The sequence below is a fragment of the Benincasa hispida genome, chromosome 10 (genome assembly GCF_009727055.1).
Source record: "Benincasa hispida cultivar B227 chromosome 10, ASM972705v1, whole genome shotgun sequence".
Lineage (NCBI taxonomy): Eukaryota > Viridiplantae > Streptophyta > Magnoliopsida > Cucurbitales > Cucurbitaceae > Benincasa > Benincasa hispida.
In genome coordinates, this window is record NC_052358.1 from 54550789 (window position 1) to 54577707 (window position 26919).

The 26919-nt window shown below is 33.8% G+C and overlaps 2 protein-coding genes across 7 annotated transcripts; both read right to left on the reverse strand.

The window, feature by feature from the left end:
- Window positions 1-594: 594 nt before the first annotated feature.
- Window positions 595-6433, reverse strand: LOC120089235. Its single transcript, XM_039046652.1, has 5 exons — window positions 6277-6433; window positions 5543-5666; window positions 1854-1947; window positions 1338-1418; window positions 595-935 (listed from the first exon to the last, which is right to left on the reverse strand). The coding sequence occupies exons 1-5, from the start codon at window positions 6311-6313 to the stop codon at window positions 798-800; spliced, it is 474 nt and encodes a 157-aa protein (XP_038902580.1). The 5' UTR covers window positions 6314-6433; the 3' UTR covers window positions 595-797.
- A 3526-nt stretch (window positions 6434-9959) lies between these two features.
- LOC120087877 lies at window positions 9960-24242 on the reverse strand. Of its 6 annotated transcripts, none has more exons than XM_039044875.1 (14): window positions 24149-24242; window positions 23634-23829; window positions 23081-23151; window positions 21637-22746; window positions 21167-21252; window positions 20967-21061; window positions 20777-20863; window positions 20390-20692; window positions 19780-20292; window positions 18866-19625; window positions 18493-18723; window positions 18275-18399; window positions 15013-15404; window positions 9960-11318 (listed from the first exon to the last, which is right to left on the reverse strand). In XM_039044875.1, exons 3-14 carry the CDS (start codon window positions 23081-23083, stop codon window positions 10362-10364), a joined length of 4662 nt encoding a protein of 1553 aa, XP_038900803.1. In that variant the 5' UTR covers window positions 23084-23151; window positions 23634-23829; window positions 24149-24242; the 3' UTR covers window positions 9960-10361. The 6 variants fall into 6 exon arrangements, 5 of the variants coding, with proteins under 5 accessions (XP_038900803.1, XP_038900802.1, XP_038900800.1 ...); XM_039044874.1 differs by lacking the exon at window positions 24149-24242 and adding an exon at window positions 23910-24061; XR_005484718.1 differs by lacking the exon at window positions 24149-24242 and adding an exon at window positions 11632-11749 and having other exon boundaries at window positions 11177-11318; window positions 23634-24074.
- Between the last annotated feature and the right edge of the window lie 2677 nt (window positions 24243-26919).

Below are 26919 nucleotides of genomic sequence, written 5' to 3' on the forward strand. Positions count from 1 at the left end.
CAAATTTGAGAGTGTAACTACAACTACTACCATACTTCAAGAGTAGGGAAAAAACCTTCGAAACTTTTTTGCTATTTTGTCCATTATCCAGGCAATAAGAATCAAACCAGTAATATAACTTTTCTTTTTAGTGTCTACTTGAAAAAAATCGTGATCATTTACCTGAAATCTTTAAATTAAAGCAAATGAAGAAAGCAATCCGTCTCAGATCTTGTGGACGTGGAGACGCTACAAAATGGATGCTCAAAAATCGGCTATTTAGTGATTTGAAATTCAAAATATGATTTTAAATTAATTACTTCATTTAAAACGAGAAACATTTTCAAATGTATTTAAAATTATGTACTTGAATAATAACCCAAAAATAAATGAAAGGTAAGACTTTACTAATATAAACATGACAAGGTTAATTTATAATTTACTTCTAAACCCTACAAAATTCGACAAAAATAAGATTTAAAATCACTTCAGATTTCAAAATCATCTTTCTTCCCGTAACAAACAACGGAATTCATTTGAAATCCGTTATGACTTGAAATTCTTTAAAATCATGAGGATCTAAAAAGGCCATTAATCTTTGAAATGTACAAGTGATTACCAAAAATTTTAAAGTGCTTATATTCAAAATATTTCCAACAATTCTAATTTAACCGTAACAAACAATCCATTCTAATCATAATGAATACAAGAAAAAAAAACTTTGAATTAAAAATTGTGGCAGGCATGTGTGACATGAATATATGGTCTCTAAGAAGTGAAAATTTCCAACCTTTTCATCAATTATGTTGAAATTGAATTTACATGGTAGCTTCAATCTCAGGATCAGCTTCAACTGGGACAGCTGGAGTATTATTACCACCTCTCAGACGTGAGGATACATTATCAATCGCTGAATTCAATTGGCTTATTTTTGCATTCAACGTCTGTCTGGTTTTCTGCATTTCAGATAAATTGACTTTTACTCTTCTTTTTTTGGGCTAAATTACAGAAATCATTTTGAATAGTGATTCTGTATAGTTCTTCATGCATGTTTGGGAGTGATTTTGAAATGGTTGAAATGATTAAAATCATATTCGTCATATTCAAAATCATTTCGAAACACACCTTTAACCATACCAATTTTCATATTGTTCACAAATTGATTTTGATTAATTAGAAGCATTTTCATTGTGATTTTGAAAATGATAAAATTAATTTTAACCATTTCAAAATCACTCCATCCGACTCTTTTACCGACTATCAACTAAATGATGTGTAAATGTAACTGAATCCCTTGGAAATTTAGAGATGAAATAAACACGTCTATCAGAGTTCAAGGACTTATAATTTATAGTTACCTCAAGACCTTCGTCGTAGTAGATTGGACGCTTAGCCCTCCTGAAACCATACTCGTCTTCATTTAGTAGAGATCTCCTGATCTGCATTACGTGCATACAAGTAGAAAGCCAATAAATAGATATTCGAACCTATGAGAAACCATGACTCACTGAAAGACCATTAAGAAAAAGCCAGAGTAGTATTGCGCACAGAGGAGGATGTAGTTTTCCTAAACTAACAAACAGCAGCTCATGACGCATGCCATTTCTGAAATTCATAGAGTTATGCAACTAAACGCTACGATTAAAACATATTTGGGGCAAAGAAATAATCCTTATGATCTTGCATATAAAGTTGAAAATGACTTTAAAAGGAAATTGCTTCATGAAATCACATCTAAGAAGACGACGTGTTTCTGCGAACATTTAAAATATACACTAGCTGAATCAGGACATCAATGGTTATATCAAATCCAAATGATCATATCAAGATCTTTATTGCCTGAGGAGAAACTTTAGAACAAAACATTCAATCACCTGCGGTGCAAAAATATAAGCTAAGGTTCCAAATACAGCACCCCCAAGAAGAAAACCAGCCACAAAATCCCCACCTCCACTTCTATCACCATCACTGAAACAAAAAACAAACTCGTAACTATTAGTCCATCTATCCTTCAGTAAGGAAATAAAGGAGGAATTCCCTCACAGGGAATAGGTTCCTGGAGTAAATAGAATTGGGCTGCTTTCAAAACTTAGAAGAGCATATATAACTTTTTAAACGGGTCACTGAATGCATCTGCGTCCAAGGCTAAGCTGGATTTATTTTTCTAATAATCTAGAACCATAGGAAAGAAATACAAAAATTTACAAAGTTTCATATCATTAAATGACAAGGTAAAATCAAGATGTTAATGTTTTGGCCCTGCCCTAGCATATCAATCCAACATAGGTGTCGTCAAAGACCCATAGGCATACCACTTGATCCTGAAATATTTGAATTTGACGTCTCTCATTTCACCTTTCATCATCACACTATACACAGTCCTTTCTTATTGCAATTAATTTCTTCTTCTTGAGGATGCCTTGTTGGGTTCTTGTTTTAATGAATCCTCATCAATGGAGTTTTGTTAGCAAACGCAACCAAACATCCAAAACTTTAACTTTCAAGTACCCAGAGGGAAGAGCTACTGCAGGAGTAAACAAATGTCTATAATGAACTGTCATTTTTATGTGTAATAGACAATTTATTATTACTAAAATTCATTTGTAAAATTGAAAACCTGAAATTTATACTATATATAAAAAGAGCTATAAAAAAGTGCCATGAGGGAGGGGAGAAGCTTTACACCCCATTTTGCCCTTACATCTTTTGATAATGCCTAGTTTCTCCTTCATTAGAACTATGCAGGTCAAGGTGGTAACACATGAAGTGGTATATTCTTATGTGCATGGATGTGATATAGACTATATATATAAAACATCACAATCTACAATGGGGTGGAGATATATTTAAACAGCCAGTCACGTCCTTTGCCTCGTTACAAATATTCGGGTCAAAGGGGATAGAGAAAAAAACGATATACACATATCCTTTCCTGTATAGGTGTGTGATGTAGACCATAAATATGAACTATCACGATCCAACGGTGGAATATGTTTGAACAGACAATCATGTCCTTTCCTCCATTATTACTATTCGAGTCAAAGTGACTACACGATGAAGTGGTATATCCTTTCGTGTATAAGTGTGATTTAGACCACAAATGTGAAAAATTACAATCTAACAATAGAGATATATTTGAACAAACCATCACGTCCTTCACCCCTTAAAATGTCATAAATTATTATTTTATCTCTTTCTTCAAATAGTTACAACTATTCGAGTCAAATAATGTAAAATACTTTCATTCATTAGAATCTTAAAAAGATTAAAACAAAATAAATAAATAAATAAAAATCTATCTACTAAAATAAAACTATAAATTTATCGTGCATCGCACATGTTATGGTCTAGTACTAAATACTTTAAACTAAGAGTAGTTCTTGGTAATCTCCTTTTAACATCTCAAGGAAGGATGTCTTGTCTTCTCTCCTTATTGTTATTTCTATCTCTTAGTATAAAGTACAATTTCCTCCCTAGAACAAAATAAAGCCCTGCATGCTTCTTCTTCTTATTTTTTATTATTTTTTTCTTTTTTACTCTTAAAATCGTGCATGCTTGAAAGAAAGTGTTGGTAAATAGGATAAAAAAAACAACATTATTCCAATTTCTTCTCTCGTTTCAAAACCCATGGAACGGTAGTTCACTTAGGAGAATATATAAGGAAAATTATTTGGGCTTCTGGTAGGGGAAGGGAAAGGAGGATGGAATTCATCTTAAAAACTGCAACATAGTTTCTTTAAATTAAAAAAACAGGTAGTGTTGAGCTTGAAAATCTAAGAAAAGAACTATGCTCTTGCCTCATAAATATATGAAGCATGCTTCACTAGAGATGGATCCCTCAAGTTATACAGTAGATTTCAATTTGGGATTGTATTCTCAATAACATTACTAGGAATCCATCACAGTAAAATCCCTCATCAAAATAAGTAAAACCTATTTAGGTTGTAAAAATTGAGTACACTACTTTCCTTTTCACTATGCATTCACAATTGTCGGTCTACCCCTACTCGTATTTAGGCCTTCCCCTAGGAAGTAACCCTAGAATGACTTCCTTTTGAAATCTAGCATGGACAAGGTTAGAAAGATGTTGGCCTCCTAGAAAAGAAGTTCCCCCCACCCCACCCCAAATAGGTGGTATACATACCCTTGTCATGTCTGTGTTGAGCGGTGTCCCAATTTACTACTTCTCTCTCTTAAGAGCTCCTTGTTCAATCTGTGAAAGTATCAAGAAGCTTATGAGGGACTTCTTGTAGGAAGGGGTAGATGAAGGTAACGAGCCCACCATGTGAGCTGGATGGTGATAGGGAAGCCTGTAAACATGGGAGGGTTTGAACTAGAAAATTTAAGGAATTGTAACAAAGCCCTTGCAGCAAAATGGTTTTGGCATTTTTCCCTCGAATCTAGATTCTTGTAGGGAAGGATCATTGCGAGTAAGTATGGGTCTCCCTCCTTCAAGTGGCTGTCAGGTTAGATTAAAGGAAAACACAGAAATTTGTGTAAGGATATTTCCTCCGAGCTCCCCTCCTTCCCTCATCTTGTCCCTTGTGTTGTGAGGGAGGGACAGAATCTATTTTTGAAAGGAACAATAGGTGGGACATAGACAATTCTACACTACTTCATCTTTACCACCTTTCCTCGTAAATAAAATAAAATAAATAATTATAAGAGAATCTATAATAAGAATATCAATTTTTAAAAAAGAACTGAGTGATGTGTAGTCCCTCTCTAGATTTCACGTCTCTCTTTAAAATTCAGTTATGAAGGTTTTTTTAATTACTCGATAGATGTTATTTTACGGCAGTGGAAGCCCTTTCTTTAGTGGTCTTTAATTCCTGAGTTTCCTTTTTGGGTGCTGATAGACCTCCAGGGATAAGAGCATATACTCGTAGGCATAAGAAAAAGGGAAATACAGAAGATAGTTAGTTAGAATTTGGGCCCGGGAATATTGTTGGTTAGAGGGGCGAATGTCTGTTATAAATAGAGAATGAATAGGAGGGAGGGGATTATCTTTTCACAGTATTTTCTTGTATTTGGTCTCTATTGAAAACTTTGGAGAGAATGGGAAGCTCTTGAATACTTCCTCCGTTGTTGATAAATAAAAATGTGGCTTGGGCCTAACAGGTGCCTGTGTATTCTTTAATTTTATTCTCAATGAAACGTTGATTCTTATTATATATATAACAAAAAAAAACAAAAACAGAGAACAAAGAACGAAAAAACCGTCATTCTTTCTTATTTAACATGTTCTCCTGCCTGCTCATCCCTCTACTCAGCAGCTTCTTTTCTGATAAGCATGTTTCATTGGTATTGCAACTGTACAATACGATCCATTCTTCCACTAACATGAATTTTTTTAGCAACTAAAATCGCTCAAAAAGCCAGCTGTCTGTAATAATTTCAGTTTCATGAAACTTGAGACCCAACACTAAAAGATTAATCCCTATATCCTCCTCAGGTTCCATTTATGCTGAAATACAGCCTACGTAACTTTAATGAGAACAAAATATTTCAAGTTTCAACCATTAAGAAGATTAAGTTTAGTAAGCTTTGTTCTTTGACGTACTTGTACTCAGCACGGACTGATAACTTTTGGTTGGTTCTCGAGGACTTCCTCTGGATGGCGAGTTTTGGTGCTTGCCCAAAGGAAATGGACTTTGAGGAGAGATCTGAGGCCTTGATCAATCCCCCTAAACACAGAAGGAAAGAATGAAAGAATGGAAAAAAAAAAAAAAGAAGGAATATTAAGAACGAAGTAGAGATGGATTACCTTGTGAAAACAAACGAGCTAAGCAGAGAGAAATAGAACTAAAATTTTAATCGATCAAGTTTCGAAAGCAATCGAGATTACCACCTTCAATTTTCGTCCAGATATTCACACAAGAAAATTCGAAGAAATCATAATTTTCTAGAGTAGTTTCCAAGAATATCTGTCGTTCAAAACGAGGGTAAAAAGAAAAAGGGGAAAATAAACCAACAATCTAACATTCAAAAAACATCTCGAAACTACGAAACTTCCAGAATAGCAATCTACATCGAACTCAACGTTAATCAAAAATCCAAAATCCATCACCGTGGGGGCATGCCTAACAAAAAGTTCCTCAGACATAGAATACAAAATTCTTTTCCTCTTAAATTCATCCGTTTCCAGATATTTTCAAAGAAACCTATCAGGCGATAATTACAAAGGATATAGTTCAAGCAACTCGATCACTCGAAACAAACGCACAATCATGAGCATATGGAAAAGGAAATGAAAACCTTGAACTGATATGCTAAGAGAGAAAAGAGAAGATATACCAGATACGGAGAGCGACGGAGCAAAGCAGGCGGCCATGTGGAAGGAGAGGACTCAGGGGAGAGATCTGGAGAGAAATTGGAGAGAAATTGGAGAGAGATGAGGAAGAACGAAGAAGAGAGTGTTGAAGATAGCCGGCTTTTGTTCACCTCTATTACCGATTTTGTATTATATTAGACTATTAATTATACACTTAATCATTCTGCCAAATCGAGCTTAGTTTGGTATTAACATGTGCTACGATCTTCGGAAGTTCAAACCTCCATAATTGTTATATTCGAAAAAAAAAATTATCATTCGAACCATATATCCTCTTCTCTTCAGTATCGAATCTTTGTGGTCGACTACTTGACCTGATCAAGATGAAAATCAAATCAAATCGAGGACACAACTACTATCAGACCGAGAGAGATAGAGACGTGGGATGGGAGGGTGTTCCTGTCCCTGAACCGACCTTGTCCTATTTAATTTATAAATATTTTCTAAAATATGTATAATACATATTTTGAGAGAAACAAACTCAATCTTCCTTGCATTTCTTTTTTAGAAAAGATTATTGAACTTTATGAATTTTTATTGTTCATGTTTGGTTTTTTGTTTTAAATTGTATGCATTTATGTTAATTAATAAAAATCTCTTCGGACTAAAAAAATGCAATTTATATAGAAAAAAGAGACTTGAAATTAAATTAAAAAATATTATTAAAAAAAATGTACAAAAAAAATAGTTAATGAAAGAAATTTTTTATATAAATTGTGGTTAGTTACTCGAGTGGATCAAAATGAAAATAGAGTCAAATCGGAGATACAACTACAATCAGATTGGGAGAGAGACAGAGGCGTAGAGAGGGAGGGTGTCCCTGCCTCTGGTCTCGACCCTGCCCTATTTAATTTATAAATATTTTCTAGNTATATAATATATATATATTATGGTTATAAACTAAAAAGAAAAAAAAAAAAATCAATCTTCCTTGCATTTCTCTTTTTAAAAAATGAATTGAACTTTATGAATTTGTATTGTTCATGTTTGGTTATTGTTTTAAATTGTATGCATTTATGTCTATAAAAAAATTGATTAAAAATGTAATTTATATAGGAAAAAAAGGCTTGAACTTAAATTTAAAAAGTACTATTTTTTTATAAAAAAAATGTACAATAAAAAATAGCTAATAAAAGAAATTTATATAAAGACAGGGATTCGATTTCTCGACGAGGAATCCCTACTCACCCGATAGTGGGGATGGAGCCGAAAATAGGGATTGATTTCTCCCACAGGGACAACGATGGGAGCTCCCCCAACCTTGTCCCACTCTATTATCAATCCTACCTCTTAGGCGCTGACACATATCATATGTTAATTAACTTATGCTCACTTTAGTGAACCTTAGACTCCTTAATAGAAGGTACACATATACATGCATTTATCACTTTTTTAATGGATAATAAAGAATTAAAAGTAATATTAGTTATATCTTTCCATCACTATTGTTAAAAAGAATTCTCAACCTTGAATAGAGTTCGTATTAATATGTGTTAAGTTTAAAAGAAAATGGCATGTGTACTTGAGAGAAAAAAAAAATCTATAAGATGGTATCTAAAGAGCCTTAAATTTGGCCTTATAATTTCATAAGAAAAATGTTGTCTTCAAACTTGGGTGAACTAATCACCTACAATTTTCTTATTGCTAGAGAGGGCATAAGACTCTTAAAAAGATAACTTTAGAATAAATAATGGTTATCCTCAAATTCTACGTGAATAAAAGATTATTATCAAGTCTAATAGATAAATCTTAGAACTTTGTATGCTTAATTAAGTTGCTAATTTAAGATATATTCATTCCACATATGAATAAGACTAGTCAATATCTAAAACTTTTAGAAGTATTCAGTGGCAGATTCAAGATTTTAGGTTAGAGGGGCATGATGTCTGTAATACTCAAACTAAAGTAGTATAGATTACTAAACTTTGTATATAGATATTGAGAACACGAATTTATATAGACATAGTTTTATATTATTTTATAAAAATAAAGTATAATTGAATAAACTAAAGAAAAATACAACATGAAATCCATAGTAAAGCTTTTCTAAAATTGAGCTAAAGTTCTTTATGTGAAATTGATTTTCTAAAAACTAAGTTGCCATGAAGTTAAAAATAAAAATTGCACGCATGCACACATGCATACACAAAAAAAGAATGCATATGTCAAAATAGTTTTTCAATCACCATTGTATATATGAGTTTAAATTCACTACAGAAATAAGAATCTTATTTATTTTAAAAATTAGAAATCTTGTTAATTAATTAGGTGTTAACTTTTAAAAAAGATATACCAAAAGCTCTGATTTTTTTTTGATTGAAAGATATTTATTTACCAAATTCAAAATTTGAAGTAATGAATAGTCAATATAACAAATTACGAGTAAAAAGTACAAACGGATATGTATAGGGGGGAAAGGAAGTGCAAACTAATTGTAGCAGGCAGGATTGGGACCCAAGAAGTACAGGGGGGCAGCTCAAACTGTAAAACACAGTGGGTACCAGGGCCAAGCCAACGAACCAAAAGATAATTTTGATAACAAATGGCACACTTTAGGTATATAATACATTTGAAAAACAAAACTATTTATATGTATAAATAATTTCTTTTTTTTTTTTTTTTTTTTTTTTTTTTTTTTTGGAGTTAAGGGAGCACATGCCCCTTGCCCCTTTATAAATCTGCCTGTGGAAGTAATTATCATATTTAGTCCTACCTCCCATTAGGTGGGTATGCAAACTATTACTAAAATTCTTAAAACCATGAGAAGCATGGTTGGCCTTTTCTTAATCATTTTCATCTTTCCGAAACAATGATGCTATGAGCTTTTTTCCTTAAAACAATGAAGCTATTATCTAAATTCATTCAATGAAGCATTTAAAAGATGAGAATAGATATTACAATCACAACGTTTATCTGAATAATCCTCCTTATCATGAGTATTCAAACAAGTGTTGTTAAAGTATTATACAACTTTAAGTGACAAAATTAAAATGAGAAACTAATGTCTTATTTAGTAACTAGTTGGTTTTTAGTTTTTAGTTTTTAATTTTTGAAAATTAAACTTACAAACACCTCTTTCACCTCTAAATTTCTTGTTCATATATTTTCTGTCGATATTTTAAAAAAAAAATCACTAAAAAATTAGTTTTTAAAAACTTGTTTTTACTTTTGAAATTTAACTAAAAATTCAATTCTTTTATTTGAAAATTATCGTAAGAAATTGAGAGAATCAACTTACTTTTCAACTAAATAATTACCAAATAGACAAGTTTCCATGGACAAGTTTGGAAAAACCTGAATAAAATCCAAAGAAGCAAGAGTTCCAGAAATTGTAACTTCGAATTTCTTGTTAGCTAATAGTGTTCAAAAATAATTTCCATGTAAACTTCAAGAGAATTTTGGTAAAATCTCAATATCTCTAAATCATAGTAAAGTACTTTCCAGTAAAATTGAGAATCTTATTATAACAACAAAAGCTTAGAACAAGAACTACAGCTCAACTCTAAAATCTACTTCTATTTAATAAAAAAAATAGTCAAACAATTAACTTCATATGAAGGATCATAATACTTCCCAAAAATTGAAATTCTTGGATCAATAGGCACAAGTGAAGTGTAGTAATGGCAGCAGAGCGACAGTACTGTCAAGTTGGAACATTGGTTTGTAAAACCTTACTGTTAGCAAGCAAATATTATTTCTGTTTTTCCATTCTACTTATATATACAAACGGCCGTAATTCTGATCTTGAAGTCAAAAGTGCTCAAATATGAATAACTAAAAGCATAACCCAGAAAAAGAAAAAGAAAAAGAAAGGGAAAGAAAAAGGTAAAATAATTACTGGTATATACTTTTGGAGAGGGATATGAACAGATGGGAAAGCGGGTTCTCGCATAATAGAGCCCTTGAAAGATGAACTGATCAACTAACATAACCTGGTATACATTTTTGTCGAATGCAAATTCGACACCATAAAGACGAGAGTAACAACATGCTGCCTAGTCCTCTGACAAACCCCCAAAGAGAATCAGTGAAGTAGTATTTTCACATTTCACATACCGCCTATCGGGTAGAAGCTGTTCTGTTTCCGAAACAGTTTTTGCGAATTGTTGCTTCTCTGGGAATGGAGTGACAAAGACAATGTTAGGGATGTAGAGTCATCTTCTTCCTCTTCAACATCAATCACCTTTTCTGACGACTCACTGTGGTTATGTTTCTCATCCACTAAATCCACAAGGAAAGGGATCATACTCTTCTTTCGTAGTTTAGTCTCTGCCCCCAATGCAAGCTCGAGGTTCGGTACTGTGTCATGATATTGGTCCTCGTCTTTGGCTGGAAGTGCTAAGTGGTGATCCTCTAGTTGATGTGAACCAACAGGAAAGAAGTGCTTTTCAGCCGTTTCAAAATCTTCTTCTGGAATAACATTCACATCACAAACTTTATCACCTCCCTTTTTCTGAAATAAAAAGGTGGGTCCAATATTGCTACGTGGTGAGACATAAGGATCGGATTGTGAATTTATGCCGCCTGAACTACAACTATTTTCATATGAGTTACCAAACCTTGTCCTTGGTTTTTTGCAGACAATCTCTTCATCCAGCACTACACAATCCACCTCCTCGTCCTGAGAAGTACGATTGTCGGCACCAATAAAGACTAGAGCTGACGACTCTAATATATCTGTCTGTCGACGTTTTCTGTGATGGGACTCCAGAAAATGGATTCCTTCAGTATTTAAATCTCTTTTCGAAAGACCCTCAGAGTCTGAATTCCCTTGTGCTGTCCGGAGCACAGCTCTCTCTCCTTCACAGACCAATCTATCTACAATTTTCTCACCAGCGCTTGTCTTTTTCATGTCATCAATGGTCTTAATTAAAGGCGGCATATCTTCCGTTGAACTGAAGTCCAGCTTCACTTTCTTATTGTCATTGACTCCTACAATTTCTTTAACTTGAATCGATGGTTCACATTGCTCCCCTTGTATGCTCTCTGAACGACCAGATTCCTTCTGCATGGTATGAGAACATCAGTGCATCCATTAATCATGAGGGAAAAGCCTGTTAAGACTAAAGGAACAATTACACCGGTTCGATAAAAAGTAAGTGATAAAAAAAAATAAAAGGAAATAGTGACACGAGGAAATGGACTGAAAGAAAGAAAAGGGAGGAAAAAGGTATATCTAGGATCGAGTGTTCATATTTCCCATCATACAGAAAATTGAAATTCCATTCCAGTTAACAATAAGTAGGAGCCAGATATCCTATGGATAACAAAAGAACACGTTCTAATCCACATTGTATTCATCTCCAAAATAAGCCCACCTAATCATTAATCAATTCACCCATATAACTGATGGGCACACTTAGCATCACATTAGATTTTCAGTTCATCCAAGCACCTCTCAATCTTCTGCAAGAAAGCCTTCACAGTTTGCTGGTTCTGGCAGGTTAAACCAAGGTCTAGTCAAAAGAAACAAAACAACGTAGAAAATAGCGATCTAATCTGTTAGGATGAACTAGGATTATAAATGAGGAACAAGTGAAACATAGAGAAATGATACTAACAATTCAGGAGGAATTAAAAACTTTGACACAAAAGAGCAAAATACAAACGTCATCCTACACAAATCCTTCCACAATCAAAGACTGATTGAAGTTCAGAGAAAGAAAATTACACCACGGTTCAAGTTCCAAATTTTGACATTTTAATCTTGAGTCAGTTTCATGAAATAGTTCATAATTTTTACCGTTAGTTACCATCATATACAGTAACAAAATGACATGGGGCATTATATCAATTATATCAACATTATCCAAAAAAAAATTAAAAACATAAACATATCTGTTTGTTTTTGTAGAAAATTTATTATTTAAACCCAAAGTCACCAGATTTATTATTTGACAAAATAAATAAAATCAACAATTAAACACACAAGAAACAAAATAAAATACAAGAAGTTGGAGCTTCTCAATCACTCACCATTGTTGCTCGAAATTTTAAAGTATAAAATGGGAATGATCTCTGTTTCATTTTGGAATAGGTAGATTCAATATCCTAACTTTGGGGTGTCTCTTTGAGGGGTTGGTGGTACGAGGAGGGGAGATAAATGGCTTGGTATCAAATTAATAAAAATATTCAAACCCATGAAGGAGAAAATTAGGTGTTAAAACAAAGCAGTTGGATATCTAGATGAGAAAGGGCCAGTAAAGCAGCACTGTGAACCTGAATCTCAAAGAGAAGCTTCTAAGATTTGACAGAAAAGGAGTAATGTGACAATGAAGTTGGAGGAGGACTATACAATTTAAAGCTTTCACAAGAGGTGTATGTTAAAAGAAGTCGGGTTAAACAGCTAAGAGAAGGGGTGGGAATTCAAAGCAGAGAGAAGGAAAGATGCCCTATCTGAATTAGTTTTGAGCGATGGTGGTGTTAGCCTGACTACTGAATCTGGTACCCGTAGGAATAGCTCTCCTTTTTTTTTCCCCAAGAATTATATAGCAAGAGGTAACTATGATCTACACATTTTCTTTTTCAGAAGGGATCCCATAGATTCCCATTTTCAGAAGCCCAAAGTGATTGGTCCAAGAGACCCTTTTGAGGAAAAGCCTGGACCCTTTTGAGGAAAAGGAAATCTTTGTTGCAATGAACGCACTTGGGAGTGTATCCTTGGTATTTCAATAGAGGCACTTGAGAACTCCAAAGTTCCAGGTCCACATAGCTATTCGGGTGATTGCCTTAAAAATTCTAAAACATGTTTAAATATGATTTCCGGGAGACGTTCCAGGACATCTTTTGGTGGGATAGCTCAATTCTTGAATTTGCTTAATCCCAATGAAAGACTGGTAAGACTTAACCACCGTCCAATCAGTTTGATAACAAGTGAGAATAAAATGATTTTGAAGTGCTTGCAAAGACACTGAAAATGGTGCTTTCGTGCTATTTCTGATTTCTAAATGACATTTTGTCAAGGGGAAACAGATTTTACATCCACCTTAATCGCTGCTGGGGCAATAGAATATTTTAGAATAGGGAAAGGATCCCAAAAAATTGATTTGGAAAAGGACGTGATATGGTCAACTGGAAGTTTCTGTTGGCAATGAGGAAAATATATGGCTTCAGGAGTAGATGCCTTCAAGTGGATTACAGGATAAATAATGACCACCAAATTCTCATGTTTCCTTTCGACAAGAAGCCTAGAGGATAATTTGTGCATCTAGGGCCTTGAGATAAGGAAGAAGATCATTAACCACCTTTTATGTTCCTTTTTGTGTAAGCGGGGGGACGTTTCAAGTCAAATGATCAATTGGACCATTGAAAGATGAGATCTCAAGGGATTCAAGGTGAGGACAAAGTTAATTTTATGTCACCTACCATTTGCCAACAATATAGTATCCTCCCTTTGACAGAGTCACAGAGGTGGTTAAAGAAAGGGTATGTGCTGCTCGTGAAATTCATTTATCCTAATATTTGGGCCTGCTTCTTGAGAGAAATCCTAGAAGGCAGTAGATGGAAGGATGCTAAGAAGATTGGGGACATGGAAGAAGTTATGACTGTCCATAAATGGTAGGTTAACTTTGAGCCATGCAGCCCATGCCATCATTTACATCCTCGCAGTCTATATGAGGCCAATTTTGATAAACTAAGAGAGATTGCTTTAAACATGGAGAGGAAGATGAGGTCTCTTTTAGGGGAAGGAAACACCAACCACGGAAGATTTAAGTAAATTAAGTCACTTGGTGGACTGGGAAACTACTTTGTTGACAATTAAAACTACTTTGTTGACAATTAAAAGCAGTGTAAAAAGGAAGAAAGAGGAAAGAAACGTAGCTCACAAAATGGCTTAGGAAGCTCTCAAGAGGAGAAAAGTAGTACTAAATCATTGTCTCAAGAAACCAACGGGTTAATGGTAATTGGTACCTTAGGAAATGAAAAACTGGCTGTTACCAAACTCCTTGGTGGAACCTGATTAATTGTCGGAGGTTTTTGTTTGTTTAGTTTGGATTTTAGTTACTACTAATAAATTTGCATTAATGAAGTATAATTTAGAGTTCAATTAAAATAATAAAAAGGCCAACTTTTCTCACCACATCAGCATAATGAATACTAAAAAATAGACTAAAAACTATCCAATTGACTAGCTATTACTGTGGTATTTAAGCATCGCTCTACAAGTAATATACTAATAATTATTTTTTTAAAAAAAAATATTTATTTATTATTAAAAAAAAACAAAACAATAGAAAACAAAACAAAACACCTATATGTTACTGTATGTGAAACTCAAGGTTAAAATGTCAGTTTTTGAACCTAACGATGTTCAATAAGATGTAATACATACAAGTTCCATGACCAAAAGTGTGATTAAAAAAATTAGTAAGCCATTCAAGAAGAATATCAAACAAATAGAGAACTGGATATTATTAGCGATTGACAAATTAAACTGCATATTGCGTGCCTGTCCGAATGGAAGCACTGATAATAGTTGTAGATTAAAAATACCTTCAAGAACAATAGTTAAACAAGAAAAAGAAGCAAGGGAAATGAGGGCAGTAGAGAACAAGACTATAGCAGATGTGTGTTGGTGTTGCATCAATGCATGATTGTTGACTGCTATGGTAAGTTTATGCATAAGCGTGCATGCGCTTAAAAGAGAGAAACATATCACTTACACAAAGCTATATGAAAAATATAGGAAGAAACATTACCATGGAAGCAGAGCTAGCCGATCCTTGACAAAATTCCGTACTACTAGCCAGCATTGACGATACTTTTGGTTCAAACTGATCAAACTGACAGCCTGAATTTTGTGCCTGATAAAAAGAAGATTCACATTTGTGACAACCAGTGCTAGTTGTGTCAGACATTTGGTCTGCTGAACTGGATGCTTTGCCTAATTTGGGACTATCACAAGCAAATATCTCTCCATTGACACACTTGGCCACACAAACATCATCAGACTTTGTTGCTGTGATATCAGGAAAGTTCTTTTCTAAAGGCACAGCTTCAGTGCTACAAATATTTGAAATCTTCAAAGCATCTGAACAATCCGTCTTCTTTCCCCTAAACACCCCCCATAGGAAAAAAAGCATATTCCAACCTGAAGGAGTGGAGGTAAGAAGAGAGACTGATACATAATATGAATATACATGCTTATACAATCGAAGCTAAAGATTACAAACATACATGTTGGTAACAATAAATTTCTAGACCAAGTAAGTACATCTATAAATACATCTATAACTATATAACAACCAAAACTTGAAGTGTGAATCTAAGACAATAACTTGGAAGTGGTGAAAGTGCAGCAAACGGAATTATTTTTGTTAAGGTATTTTCTATGTGCATTTCTATTTGCTGCATTCACTGCCTGAGTTTTTTTTTAAAAAAAAGGAAACATAGAATTGTTGAAAAGAGACTAATGCTCCAAGTTCAAGGAAACAAAATATTCAAAATAAATCATGAGACAAACACAATATCAAGAACATCATTCTAAGGACATAAAATAAGCTAAGCTGAAAAAACAAACACCCCCAATTCAAACAAATATCTTGGATCGAAAAACTCCTAGAGAGCTTAAAAAGAGAGCACCAGGTAGAAAGCATTGATCCTTGCAATTTGAAATCACTGCCTCTAAATTATAGCTGCGCTACAGTGCATACCTTTTTCACTGCCTCTAAGTTATAGCAGCGCTACAGTGAAATCACTGCCTCAAGTTATAGCTGCGCTACAGTGCATACCTTTTTCAAAATTCGCAGATAATTCTATTAGGATTTTCCTTCTGGAATTCTCTCTATTTCCCACTTGACCTTGCTCCTGAGGCATTCAATCTCTGATTTCCTATCTCCCATTACCTGTTTTCTGAAACCCTATTGACTTGGCTTCTCTGCCATTTCTTTGGTGCAGTTTCAGCTAATCCGAGTTTCAGATCCGTCTGCATAATGTCTTTTGTCTCCCTCTAAGGTGGGTTACAAACGTGTTTGTCAAGAATAGACTTCTCACAAAATTCTTTAGGAAGGTGCTACATTGGACGGATGTCACCAAATTACTCAGAAGATCATGACTACCTTCACTTGTATTGGAGGAAAGAGATGCTTGGGGACAGTCAAGTGTGAGGAGATAGAAGAGATTTTTTTTCTTGTACTTTTCTGTCACATCAGCATCCTAGTTAGAATTTTGTTTAAATTATTAATGGTTTTGTTATCTCGGGGAGTAGAAAGCAGCATCATTGAAACCTAACGGAAGTGTTTTTTTTCTTTTTCATTTTTTTCTTTCTTTTTTTTTTAGAACGATTTTATTGGCGAATGAAATTTACAAAAAAGGGGCAAAAGAAAGGCCCCAATTTAAAGGAATTACAAAAGACATGTCTAACGGGACAAAAGAGAGGAGAGACAGAATGAGAAGAAGAGAGAATTCAATTTACACCAGGAGGGCTAAATAAGCCACATTGTCGGAAAAAAACAGGATAAATCATTTTCCTCTCAATCAAAAGTTCTATTGTTTCTTTCGGTCCATATTGACCACAAAAAGGCATGTTTCTTTCGGTCCATATTGACCACAAAAAGGCATGACGCACGAACAAAATTCTTCCAAAGTAGCTCCTTCCTGTTTTTGAAGGGATGACGACCTGATAGAAGAAGACAACTAAGCAGGGAGAAGATGTCCTGAGGGAGAGCCAAGGATCAGTTCAAGGTGTTTAGAAGACCACTCCGAAACAGTTGTGGGCAAGGCAGTGTATAAAAATGTGGGGTTGGTTCTCCAAGGCCTATTACAAAGAGAACTCCAGCTAGGAGGGACTAGAAAGAGCCATGTTAAAAGAAATCTGTAAGGGATGTTGATATAATATCCCATGGGAGAGTTTCCAAATGAAAATTTTAATCTTCTTTGGCTAGTCATTCAGGCCAAAAATCAGTGGATACCCTGTTACCTACCTTGGTCTGCAATCAAAGCCCGCTGAGGGAAGTGTGATTTAAAAATTAGAAGCCCGCTCAGGAAGTATATTGGAAGAATAAGGTCAAACTTCATAGTGACCACCTATTTAGGATGTTAAGATCTTCCGTTAGACACAGAGAGATGCCTTCCCACAAACTCCTGTAGTACCAATACTCATCAAACTAGAGTCCTCTGCCTTAGGGTTGAGTTTAGCATGTATTCACTTAAAAATTATTCAAAGGGGAAATGCCCTAACCACTTACTCGGGAGGGTGGGAAGGCAAATATTTTTGCGGGATCAATACAGTAGAGTTGAGCCATTGGCTTTTTCTTTCTTTCTTTCTTTCTTTCTTTCTTTCTTTCTTTTTGAACAGATAAAAATTGGACTTGGTATTAAATCAGCACAATAATGGGCATATAGGAGCTAAGAAGTATAGAGGTTTTGGCTTGGAAAATATGGATGGAGAGCAACTATCAAAGCTTCAATGAAACAGAATGTGATCCAGAGGAAGTCTTCAATTTGCTTGAGATACCATATTGTTCTTGGGAATCGGAATATCGCATCTTATTGCCAAGACAACTTTATCCTATAACGTCTTTTTCTGTTCACCAGTTTTAACGAGAGCTGGTTTAGTCATCAACTGAACTTAAATGTTGACCGGCACAACAGAACTCCCATCATTCCCAATGTACAAATTAGAAAAAAAAAAAAAAAAGACCTACACCTCAAAATCCCCACTTTCAATATAAACTTGAGCATTGAACAAGAAAAGCTCCAAAGGAGGAAGAAGGCATACCGTGAGGTGCTAGAGATGAACAAAACGCCACCCTTAAGCAATTGAAAAGATAATAAAATACACAAAATAATGAATCAAACACTCCCTTTCCGAGATTTCACATAACAAATTAAAAAAAGACATCTTCTAGATATGTTCAAACATCATTTACAAAAGACCACTTGGTGACAGTCTGACACAATTTCGAAACCTATTTGATAAATAACATAATTGAAATGATAATAATCCAAGAAAATTCTTACGTTGTGAATTTTCAGGTAGCTGATTTGATGAGAATATCAAGAGCTCGACACCATCAAGGTTTCCTTTGAGGGCTAAATCATTCTTGATCATATGATCCAGTAAGCTTCTGTAGTTTCTTTCATAACTGAATTGCAAGAAGCACGGTTAAGAGAAAATACCAGAAACTGGCATGAAAGCCAAAGGAAAGATTAAAGATGGAAAAATGCTGAAGACATACCTGTGAATATCTCTTGCAAAAAAGTAAAGAGCAATATTATCTTCTTTAACACCACAATCGTGGAATTGAGATGGCCACGTGCTCGAGCGAGGTACTTCCTTCAAAGAAATCTTGTGCGGAAGTCTGCTTGCCACTTCAATAACCTTTGGTGACGCACAAGTAGACAGATGAGCCTGAATTCCATCACAGAAATCTGGAAGTTTCCCACATCTATGCAACTCAAAACCACCCCTTCAAGAAAACAACAAAAAGCTTTCTCAATGATTGGCATTGATAAAATATATCATATTGTGATTTTATGGAAAAATAAATAAATAAAAAAGACAAAACAAATTAACCAAAATCAATGAGATAACTCGAATGAGAATCTTACTGCCATATGTATTCATACTCCGGAATCACTGAAATCTTCAGGAGAAGCGAGGTTGTTGCCCCATGACCAGACAAATCTTTCACCCTAACCTTTTCAACAGGAATGGCAGTTGAAACTGTATCTTCCAAATGCAAAGGAACAGGAGCATCGAGATTGGGCAGGACAGGTAGCTTTGAAATACTTGCAGCTGGTTGCCTGTGAAAGGTAGTAGCAGAACTACTGACAATTGTCTTCCCTTCATATGCTGTTTCAGCAGAAAGCTCATTTTTTAACTTGTTTGAAAATGAAAATTGATCTTGATGCACTATATCACTATTTAAGACTGTGCTTGATGAGGAAACCTCGTCAGATGGGTCACTAAATTTTCTCTTTTTGCATATTTCAGGCCTTCTAAGCAATGCTGCTTGAATTGCGGCTTTCAACTTGTTCTCCTCACATGTCTCCTCTCTAGAGCTAATTATATTATTATCAGGAACATAAGGACTACCACCGATACAGGATTCTGTAGCATGGTCAGTTCCTTTACATTTTAGACAGTGACCACCTTTTGGACTAGTGGCAACAGTAGGCTTCGTTAGCGTTGCAGAACTCTCCCTATTTTTCTCATCTGGTCCTGTCATTTCTCGTGACCTTCCATTATCATTAAAAGACGGCCTCTCAACGGTTAATGAACTGGATAATGGTTCTTCCTTGGGGCTAACATGATTTATCTTTTGATCAATAGAAGAACTGCATGTTCCATTGGTCGATAAAGCTCTAGCTGTAAGAACAAATGAAAACATTAACTTACAGTCTTCGCATCAGCAAACAACATGCATATAGAACTTGCAAAACTCTGAAATTAGGGAATGAGAAAATTGTGCACAAAGAAGCAAATATGATATCAATTCTATCCAGCCATCAGAACGGCATACCTGGACTGAGTGGATTATCTAGGCCCTTATGAACTAGACTGCTTCTAGATTTAGGGTGAGCACTTGAGATTCCATCAGATTTTATAACTTTTTGATCTTTGTTGTTGCTTAGAGATGACACGAGATTTGTTTCACCGCGCAATGAGAGCTTTTGATCAACCTTAGATGTTGAAACTGCAGAACTTGTAGTTACTGTCCAGGATCGATCTACTTTTGATGGATTTTTCCTATCTAATATGTTCCTGTCCTTTCCTTGTTTAATACCTTTTGGATCCTGGACATGAGGAAATTTAGATGGTAGCATTTTAACTTTTGCTTCACTCATGCCTGCACGGCCAGAACTTGGAGTTTTGAATGATTGAGATTTTCCTAAAGCTCTGGGAGGCCCCTCCTTGACTTCAAGGGAGGTATGTTCTCTAATTCCCCTTGGCTTTTGGGGTATAAATTCATCTACAAGTTTGACCTTCGGTTTGGAATTTAAAGTGTTGAATGAATTTGACTTTAAAAGAGTACCTGAATTTTGAAAGAAACAGGCAAATGAATAAACAATAAACAATTCGCACAAACATGGATGAAATGAAAAAAAGGCCATATGGGGTTGCTTATTTACCCTTGAGTGTGTGAAGTCTTGAACCAACAGATGGTGAGCGTGCCATTTCTGAAACATCATTACTGCTTTGATCACCCAAACATTTTGATTGAGAAAGCATCAATTTCCCTTTATCCAAGCTTTTTGACAAAGAATCACGGCATAATCCAATACTCCTGCCAGGGCTGGATGCTTTTGTTGAGCCTTTGTTAGTTTCAAGGACCTGTCTTTTTGTAGCTACAGAAACATCAACATTGTCCACATTCTTCTTGCCAAAATTTCTCGTACTTGAGCTATCTCTGGTTACTCTTTTTCCCTCAGCATCTAAGCATTCAGTGTATCAATAAAATTAAAGTTGTTTTCAATAATGTCCTTGTAATGAAATCTAACTTTGAGCATTTCTCTTACCAGAAACTTGGGGACTGGGACTAACTATATTTGGCCTTCTCCCTTCATCTTTTCTTTTATAGGAAAGGTAGCCTTTCCCTTCAACATCTGAAAATTAATTGCACAATGAGATCATAATAAGCTCCTAAAGCAAAATGTTCCCTTTTCTTCTTACTTACTGCAGTTCCATAACCATAAATTTCAACTTCACCTTGCTTCTGGTTTTCATTTTCTTCCGCTGATTTGCATTCCTCGCAAAGCCAGTCACCTTCAGGGACTTCATCAAGCCTTTCTCGCATGCAATAGCTAATTTAAAAAGAATTGTAAGTACACTTGATATTTAGAATAAAAGCAATTGATGATACAAAAGTATGCCAAAGAATAATTCAAATTAAAAGGAAACATCCTCACGTGTGTTCTGCACCATCAGTGCACCTACTACATATAGCAAGCAAATCCTCCCGACCAGCATCACCACAAATATCACAAACTTTGACCTGTATTCCAAACGGAAGTATGAGAACACCCAGAGTTCAAAATCAAACTATAAAATTTCAGGAAGAGAGAATAAAAGAAATAATGCAGTAAAATAATATTCAGAATGTTACACAAAAAATGAGAAAGAGTGAATTTTCCAAAAGCACCTGCACAAGCAGCCTTTCCCAGTACAAATCTAACCTAAAAAATTATGAGCATGGTCACATCATGACATCAACTAAGACACTAAACCCACTGAATTTTACTAACATGGGGTCACCAATTAACGTTCAAAGTAAGAACCAGAGGAAAAGCAAACCAAAAGGAAAGAACTGTAGAATTGCAAGTTCCAAATAGATAATAAAAGAGACTACTTAAATATATAGAGTTTCAATCCAACTCACATCATGCTCCACAATATCTGATTCATCGCTCTCAGATCCAGATGCAGATTGCGAATGGTGCTCCTTCACATCAGATGAACCAGACAAGTCCTTGAAATTTTCACATTGCTCGTCATCATACTGATTTTTCACATCTCCATCAGGAGGCTCACTTCTATCAAGATGAATCCCTTCTTCTGACTTTGGTAAGATTTGAGGAGAAACCTTGAAATCATCACCTACTTTGTTGCATATGTTGGTAACAGATTTTTCTCCATGAGGTGGAGCAGTAACTACTTCTCTAGTCAGAGAGTCACTATGTACCAAAGATGATTCTAATGGCTCTCCCTTCACACAAGTGGATGGATTCTGTTCAAAACCTATTTCAGATAATGGTTTATCACTTGGAGAAAGAGAGTCCAGAGTATGTGCCTCCTTTGAGCTGTTATGAACCTCTTTAGAAGCAGGAGTCTCTGAAAAAGCTAATTTGGAAGACAATACAACCTTAGATCCTTCTCGACATAAACTACCCACTGAAGCAGAGCCACGTGATACATTTTTATTGTCCATAATCTTTTGGTGAGAAACAGCTGCAATATTTGCATTACTAGATTGACTAACACACGAAATGTTGTCGTCATGCCCCTCCGCACCCTTGATACTCCCATGCTTCTCTGAAGTGGTTTGTACGGTTGGCTCAGTAGCAATATGTCCCTCTGAAACTATTCCACTATATAATTTTTTATGCATGTCAATATCTACTGAAAAATTTGCTGCATCAGATGACCTTATCGTTGCCATACTATCAGCATTTTCAGAAAAGGAATCGTGACTAGAGTTAACGCTAAGTAGATTACTTGTCTCACTATTAGCATGTAATGAGCTTCCACACGCTCTACTCTTTATAGAGGATAAAGCATCAGCATCATTAGCAGAATACTGACTCGTAGCATTTACATGGCTGGTTTCATCAGAAAATTCTTCAGCTTTTGAAACTGTAATAGCTCGTTTAAGATGCATACAAGATGAACAAGGAGCAGAGCACACGTTACAAGTTCCAGACTCGCCTCTCATATGAACTGTCTGATTCATGGAGCAGTTGGTAAAGTTTTTACTTGATTGAGGTGATACCTAAGAAGATGGAAGTAAGATTAGAAATATAGACAGTACTCTTTTTCTTTCTTTTCTAGCAATTGCCATACGTTTAAACAGCCCAACTCCTTTCACATTACTGCTATAATGGAAAGTGGAAATCAACACAAAAAATCACCAAAATCCAGTATACCAAGAAATTAAGTATAAAAAATATGAACTTAGTGGCTAAGCTATAACATTGACTTTAATTGTCCAAAATGTGAACATCCAATTTTTACTATGATGTTAGGCATTCTAATATACACAAGGAAAAGAAAAATATATATATTAATTAAGAACCCTACAACGCAAATTTAACCTGTTATCTCACCATATTCCACCGAGTGTCATTGTCAGTATCACCAATAAGCCCTTGTGCGCGATAACTGCCTCCTCCTAAAACTGGAGTGATCCCAAAAGCAAGGAGAAACGACATTAATAATCATCCCCCTAAATTCAGAAGAAACCTAAAAAACCACAGCATAAAGAAACTTGCATCGCCACCATTGCCAAACACCATTCAGAACAAGCATTGTCGTCTCTTAAAAGCAACAGCAAAAAGAATTGTACAAAACAACATCTACAAAATCTCCAGCAGATACGAAAACGTACAATCCCTTAAAAAAAGAGCAAAACGAGAAACATACCGTTTGCCAAAAAAGAACCCTAATTCTGAAAACACAAAACAAACCAATCCCACAGCAACCACAGACAGAATATTGTCGTACAAATTGAAGAAAACAAGCAACCAATCCGCTCCCAAAAACATAATAATAATAAAAAGACCCGAAAAAGAACAAACCACAATCCAATCAAACTCCCGAAAAAACCCAAATCAAAAAATAAAAAATAAAAAGAACCCTAATTTGAAAGCGATTACATGCCTTCGCCTCCGAAACCACCAGGGCATCATCATAAAACCCCTCCACAGCCCGTTCCGTCCTCCTCTCCGCCATCACCGACACGATCGGCCACACTCCCGAATCAACCGGTCCCGTAGCAACCGATGATAACAATATTCAGCACCAATCACAACGAAACAAACCAGTTTCGTCCTACAGTCCGGTAATTGAAGAAATTCTGGAGTAGGTTTATGTAAAAATTATACAGAAATATATATATAAATGGTAATCGTAGAATTAGAAGAGAAAGATACACACAGATAAACAAGAAGAAGGCAGATGAGAGAGAGCAAAGCTTGAAGAGGATCTGGTAACTAATAGTAAAACCAAAGAAGATTAAAATAAAAATAAAAAAATCATTATATATAGCCAAAACAAAAACTCTTCTCCCTCCCAATACTTTTAATTTTAATTTTAATTCTAATTTTCCTCCCTAATTTTCCTCCCCCCGTTCCAATATTAATCAAATTCGAGAAAAAATCATTCCAACTGTGTACCTCTTTTCTTGATGCCCTTCTCTCTTTTTTTTTTTCCTTTGTTTTTTTAGATTTTCCCGAGGGAAAAAAAAAAGTAAATGAGGTTATGAGGGTAAGCATTGAATTTCGAGGTCCTTATAAATTTCTGCATTTATGATTAAATAAAAGTGATTTTAAAGAGTCTTTGCCAAATTCCATCGCCCATTTATTAATTCCAATTCACATTAATTTTTTTGTTTTGCAGCCGGTGGACGGGATTTATTAGAATTATATTTTTAATAATGAAAAAAATACATTTTTATCCCTAAATTTTGGGATCTAATTTTTATTTGGTCTTTTACGTTTCAAAATGTTATGATTTTGGTTTCAATTAAGAATTTATATTTAAAAATGTTACAATTTACCTTTAACATTTGAGTTTTGTTTGAATTTGGTTCTTAAATTTTAAGATTTTACAATTTTAATCTCAATTTTTCATTAAATACTCACTTTCAAACATTGACGTTGATATCTATTAACTAATTTACAATAATTACGAACTAAAATTTTAAAGTGATGGAAAATAGTGGAACTTAATTAACTATAATTCATTTAATTATTTTAAATTTATTGACATACGTTAACACTAAAGATGAAGATGGATATTTAGTGACGAAGTTGAGGCTAAAAATGTAAATTTCGAAGTCTATGGACCAAATTCAAACAAAACTAAATGTGGATGGTAAAATTGCAACATCGTGATACCTAGAAACAAAATTGAAATCAAGCAAAAAAAAAAACTTAAGGACTAGATGTGTAACATTTTGATACCTAATGACCAAATAGAAATTAGACCATAAATCTAGGGACCAAAAAAGTATTTGTTCCTTTAATTATTATATTTAAAAAATAGAACAAAAATATGTTCTAGGTATTTTTTTGTCCCTAAGTTTCAAAATATTACATATTTAATTCTTAAGTTTTGAGTTCGATTTCAATTTAGTCCCATGTTTCAAAATGTTATAATTTTACCCTTGACATTTGAGTTTTATTTCAATTTGGTCATCATATTTCAAACTTTAAACTTTTAACATCGATTTTTACTAAATACTCATTTTTCGTCATCAGTGTTAATGTATGTTAATGAGTTTTAAATAGTTAATATGATTATAATTAATTAAGTTTCACTATTTTTCAACATATTTAAAATTTCACTTCATAATTATTTTAAATTAATTAAGAGACATTGACATCAATTATTGGAAATGGGTATTTAATGAAAAAAAGTGTAAAATCTTAAAGCCTTTGGACCAAATTGAAATAAAACTCAAATATCAAAGGTAAATTTGTAACATTTTAAAACTTATAAACTAAAGTGAAATCAAAATCAAAACTTTAAAAACTAAATCGGTAACATTTTGAAAATTTATGGACCAAAAATAAGCTAAATCCAAAATCTAAAGATTGAAAAAGTATCTTTTTTTCTAAAAAAAAATATATTATTTGTTGATATAATAATATTGTAATTTAAATTTATTATAAAATTAATAAATAGAATATTATTAGAAGGGTGGAGATTCGAACTCCTAACTTTATTATTGTTTATATATGTCGAATTAGGTATGTTTGGGCAGTAGTGATAGCTATGAATTATAATTTATAATAAAATGGTGTAATTATAAAATGTATTACGCTGAGTTTATGATAAAACTTTTTTTAGTAAGAAAATATTTATAGACATGAATCATATTTTCTAAATACGATCTATTTTTTTAACAATTCTAAATATGATTTTACGGTTGAAATAGTATTTTTTTTAAAATAAAAAAAAAAACCATGATGTCACGTGGTGATAATCTATAACAATTTTGAAAATAGCTTCAAAATTAACATTTTGATTTTCAAACCGCGATGAAAAAAAAAACACTTTGAACTTTATCTTTTATTTCAAAAAACGTTCATATTCTTTGAAGGAAATTACAATACTACCCTAGACCTTTATTTTAAAAAAATACTTTTGACATAAAAGTTTTGGGTAAAAATTAGTATCTTCAATACTATGACAATGGCCTATAGCAAAAATAGAGTCTCGGATACTTCCACGATATTTTAAGCTGCTAACATTAAATATGTTCATTTTTCTAATGGAACAGAGATTCCACAGTTAGATGTGAAATGAGGAAGGGAGTGAAAAAAAAAAAATCGATATGTTAAAGGAAGGATCTATTTGTTTGTTTTTTTTTTTTTTAAGTTACAATAATTATTGTTATATTATTATATAAATATTATATTTCAATTTCAATTTTTATTATTTAATAACCAATATAATTAATACTTTTAATTAAACATTTAAATATAGCGTATATATATGAATAATTTGATAGTTTGATAGTTTTATTATTTCTTTATACTAAGAAATCTAAGTAATTTATCTTTAGATCTAAATCGTCCATGTAAAAATAATCATAAAAAATTAGCAAGAAATTTAACTATTTAATTAAAATTTAATCTAACCAAATGGAATACTTCGTTTTTTTTTTAAATATCAACTCATACTCATAAATCTTGATGTTGCATCAATTAAAATTATGAACTAAAAAGTGTATTCAATTTAATAGATGGAATTTCATAAGTATTTTCATTTATACCTAGTATTATGTTCATTGTAAACAAACATCATACGAAACTTATAATTCTATCCATCAAATTTTCATAAACGAATGATTTCATTTGAAAATCATTCATGCATTATTGTCGATCTAATATTTAAAGATATCTACACATGTGTAGAAATTAATGCATTAACGATTTTG

Excerpts from the sequence above, each read along its gene's own strand:
- LOC120089235 (XM_039046652.1), bottom strand. The coding sequence starts at position 6,313 with ATGGCCGCCTGCTTTGCTCCGTCGCTCTCCGTATCTG. Across the intron at positions 5,667-6,276 it reads TCCGTCGCTCTCCGTATCTG|GGGGATTGATCAAGGCCTCA; the intron begins GTATATCTTCTC and ends TTCTGTGTTTAG. Across the intron at positions 1,419-1,853 it reads CTTATATTTTTGCACCGCAG|ATCAGGAGATCTCTACTAAA; the intron begins GTGATTGAATGT and ends CACGTAATGCAG.
- LOC120087877 (XM_039044875.1), bottom strand. Across the intron at positions 21,062-21,166 it reads ACTGATGGTGCAGAACACAC|CTATTGCATGCGAGAAAGGC; the intron begins GTGAGGATGTTT and ends TTTTTAAATTAG. Across the intron at positions 20,693-20,776 it reads TCCCAGTCCCCAAGTTTCTG|ATGCTGAGGGAAAAAGAGTA; the intron begins GTAAGAGAAATG and ends CTGAATGCTTAG.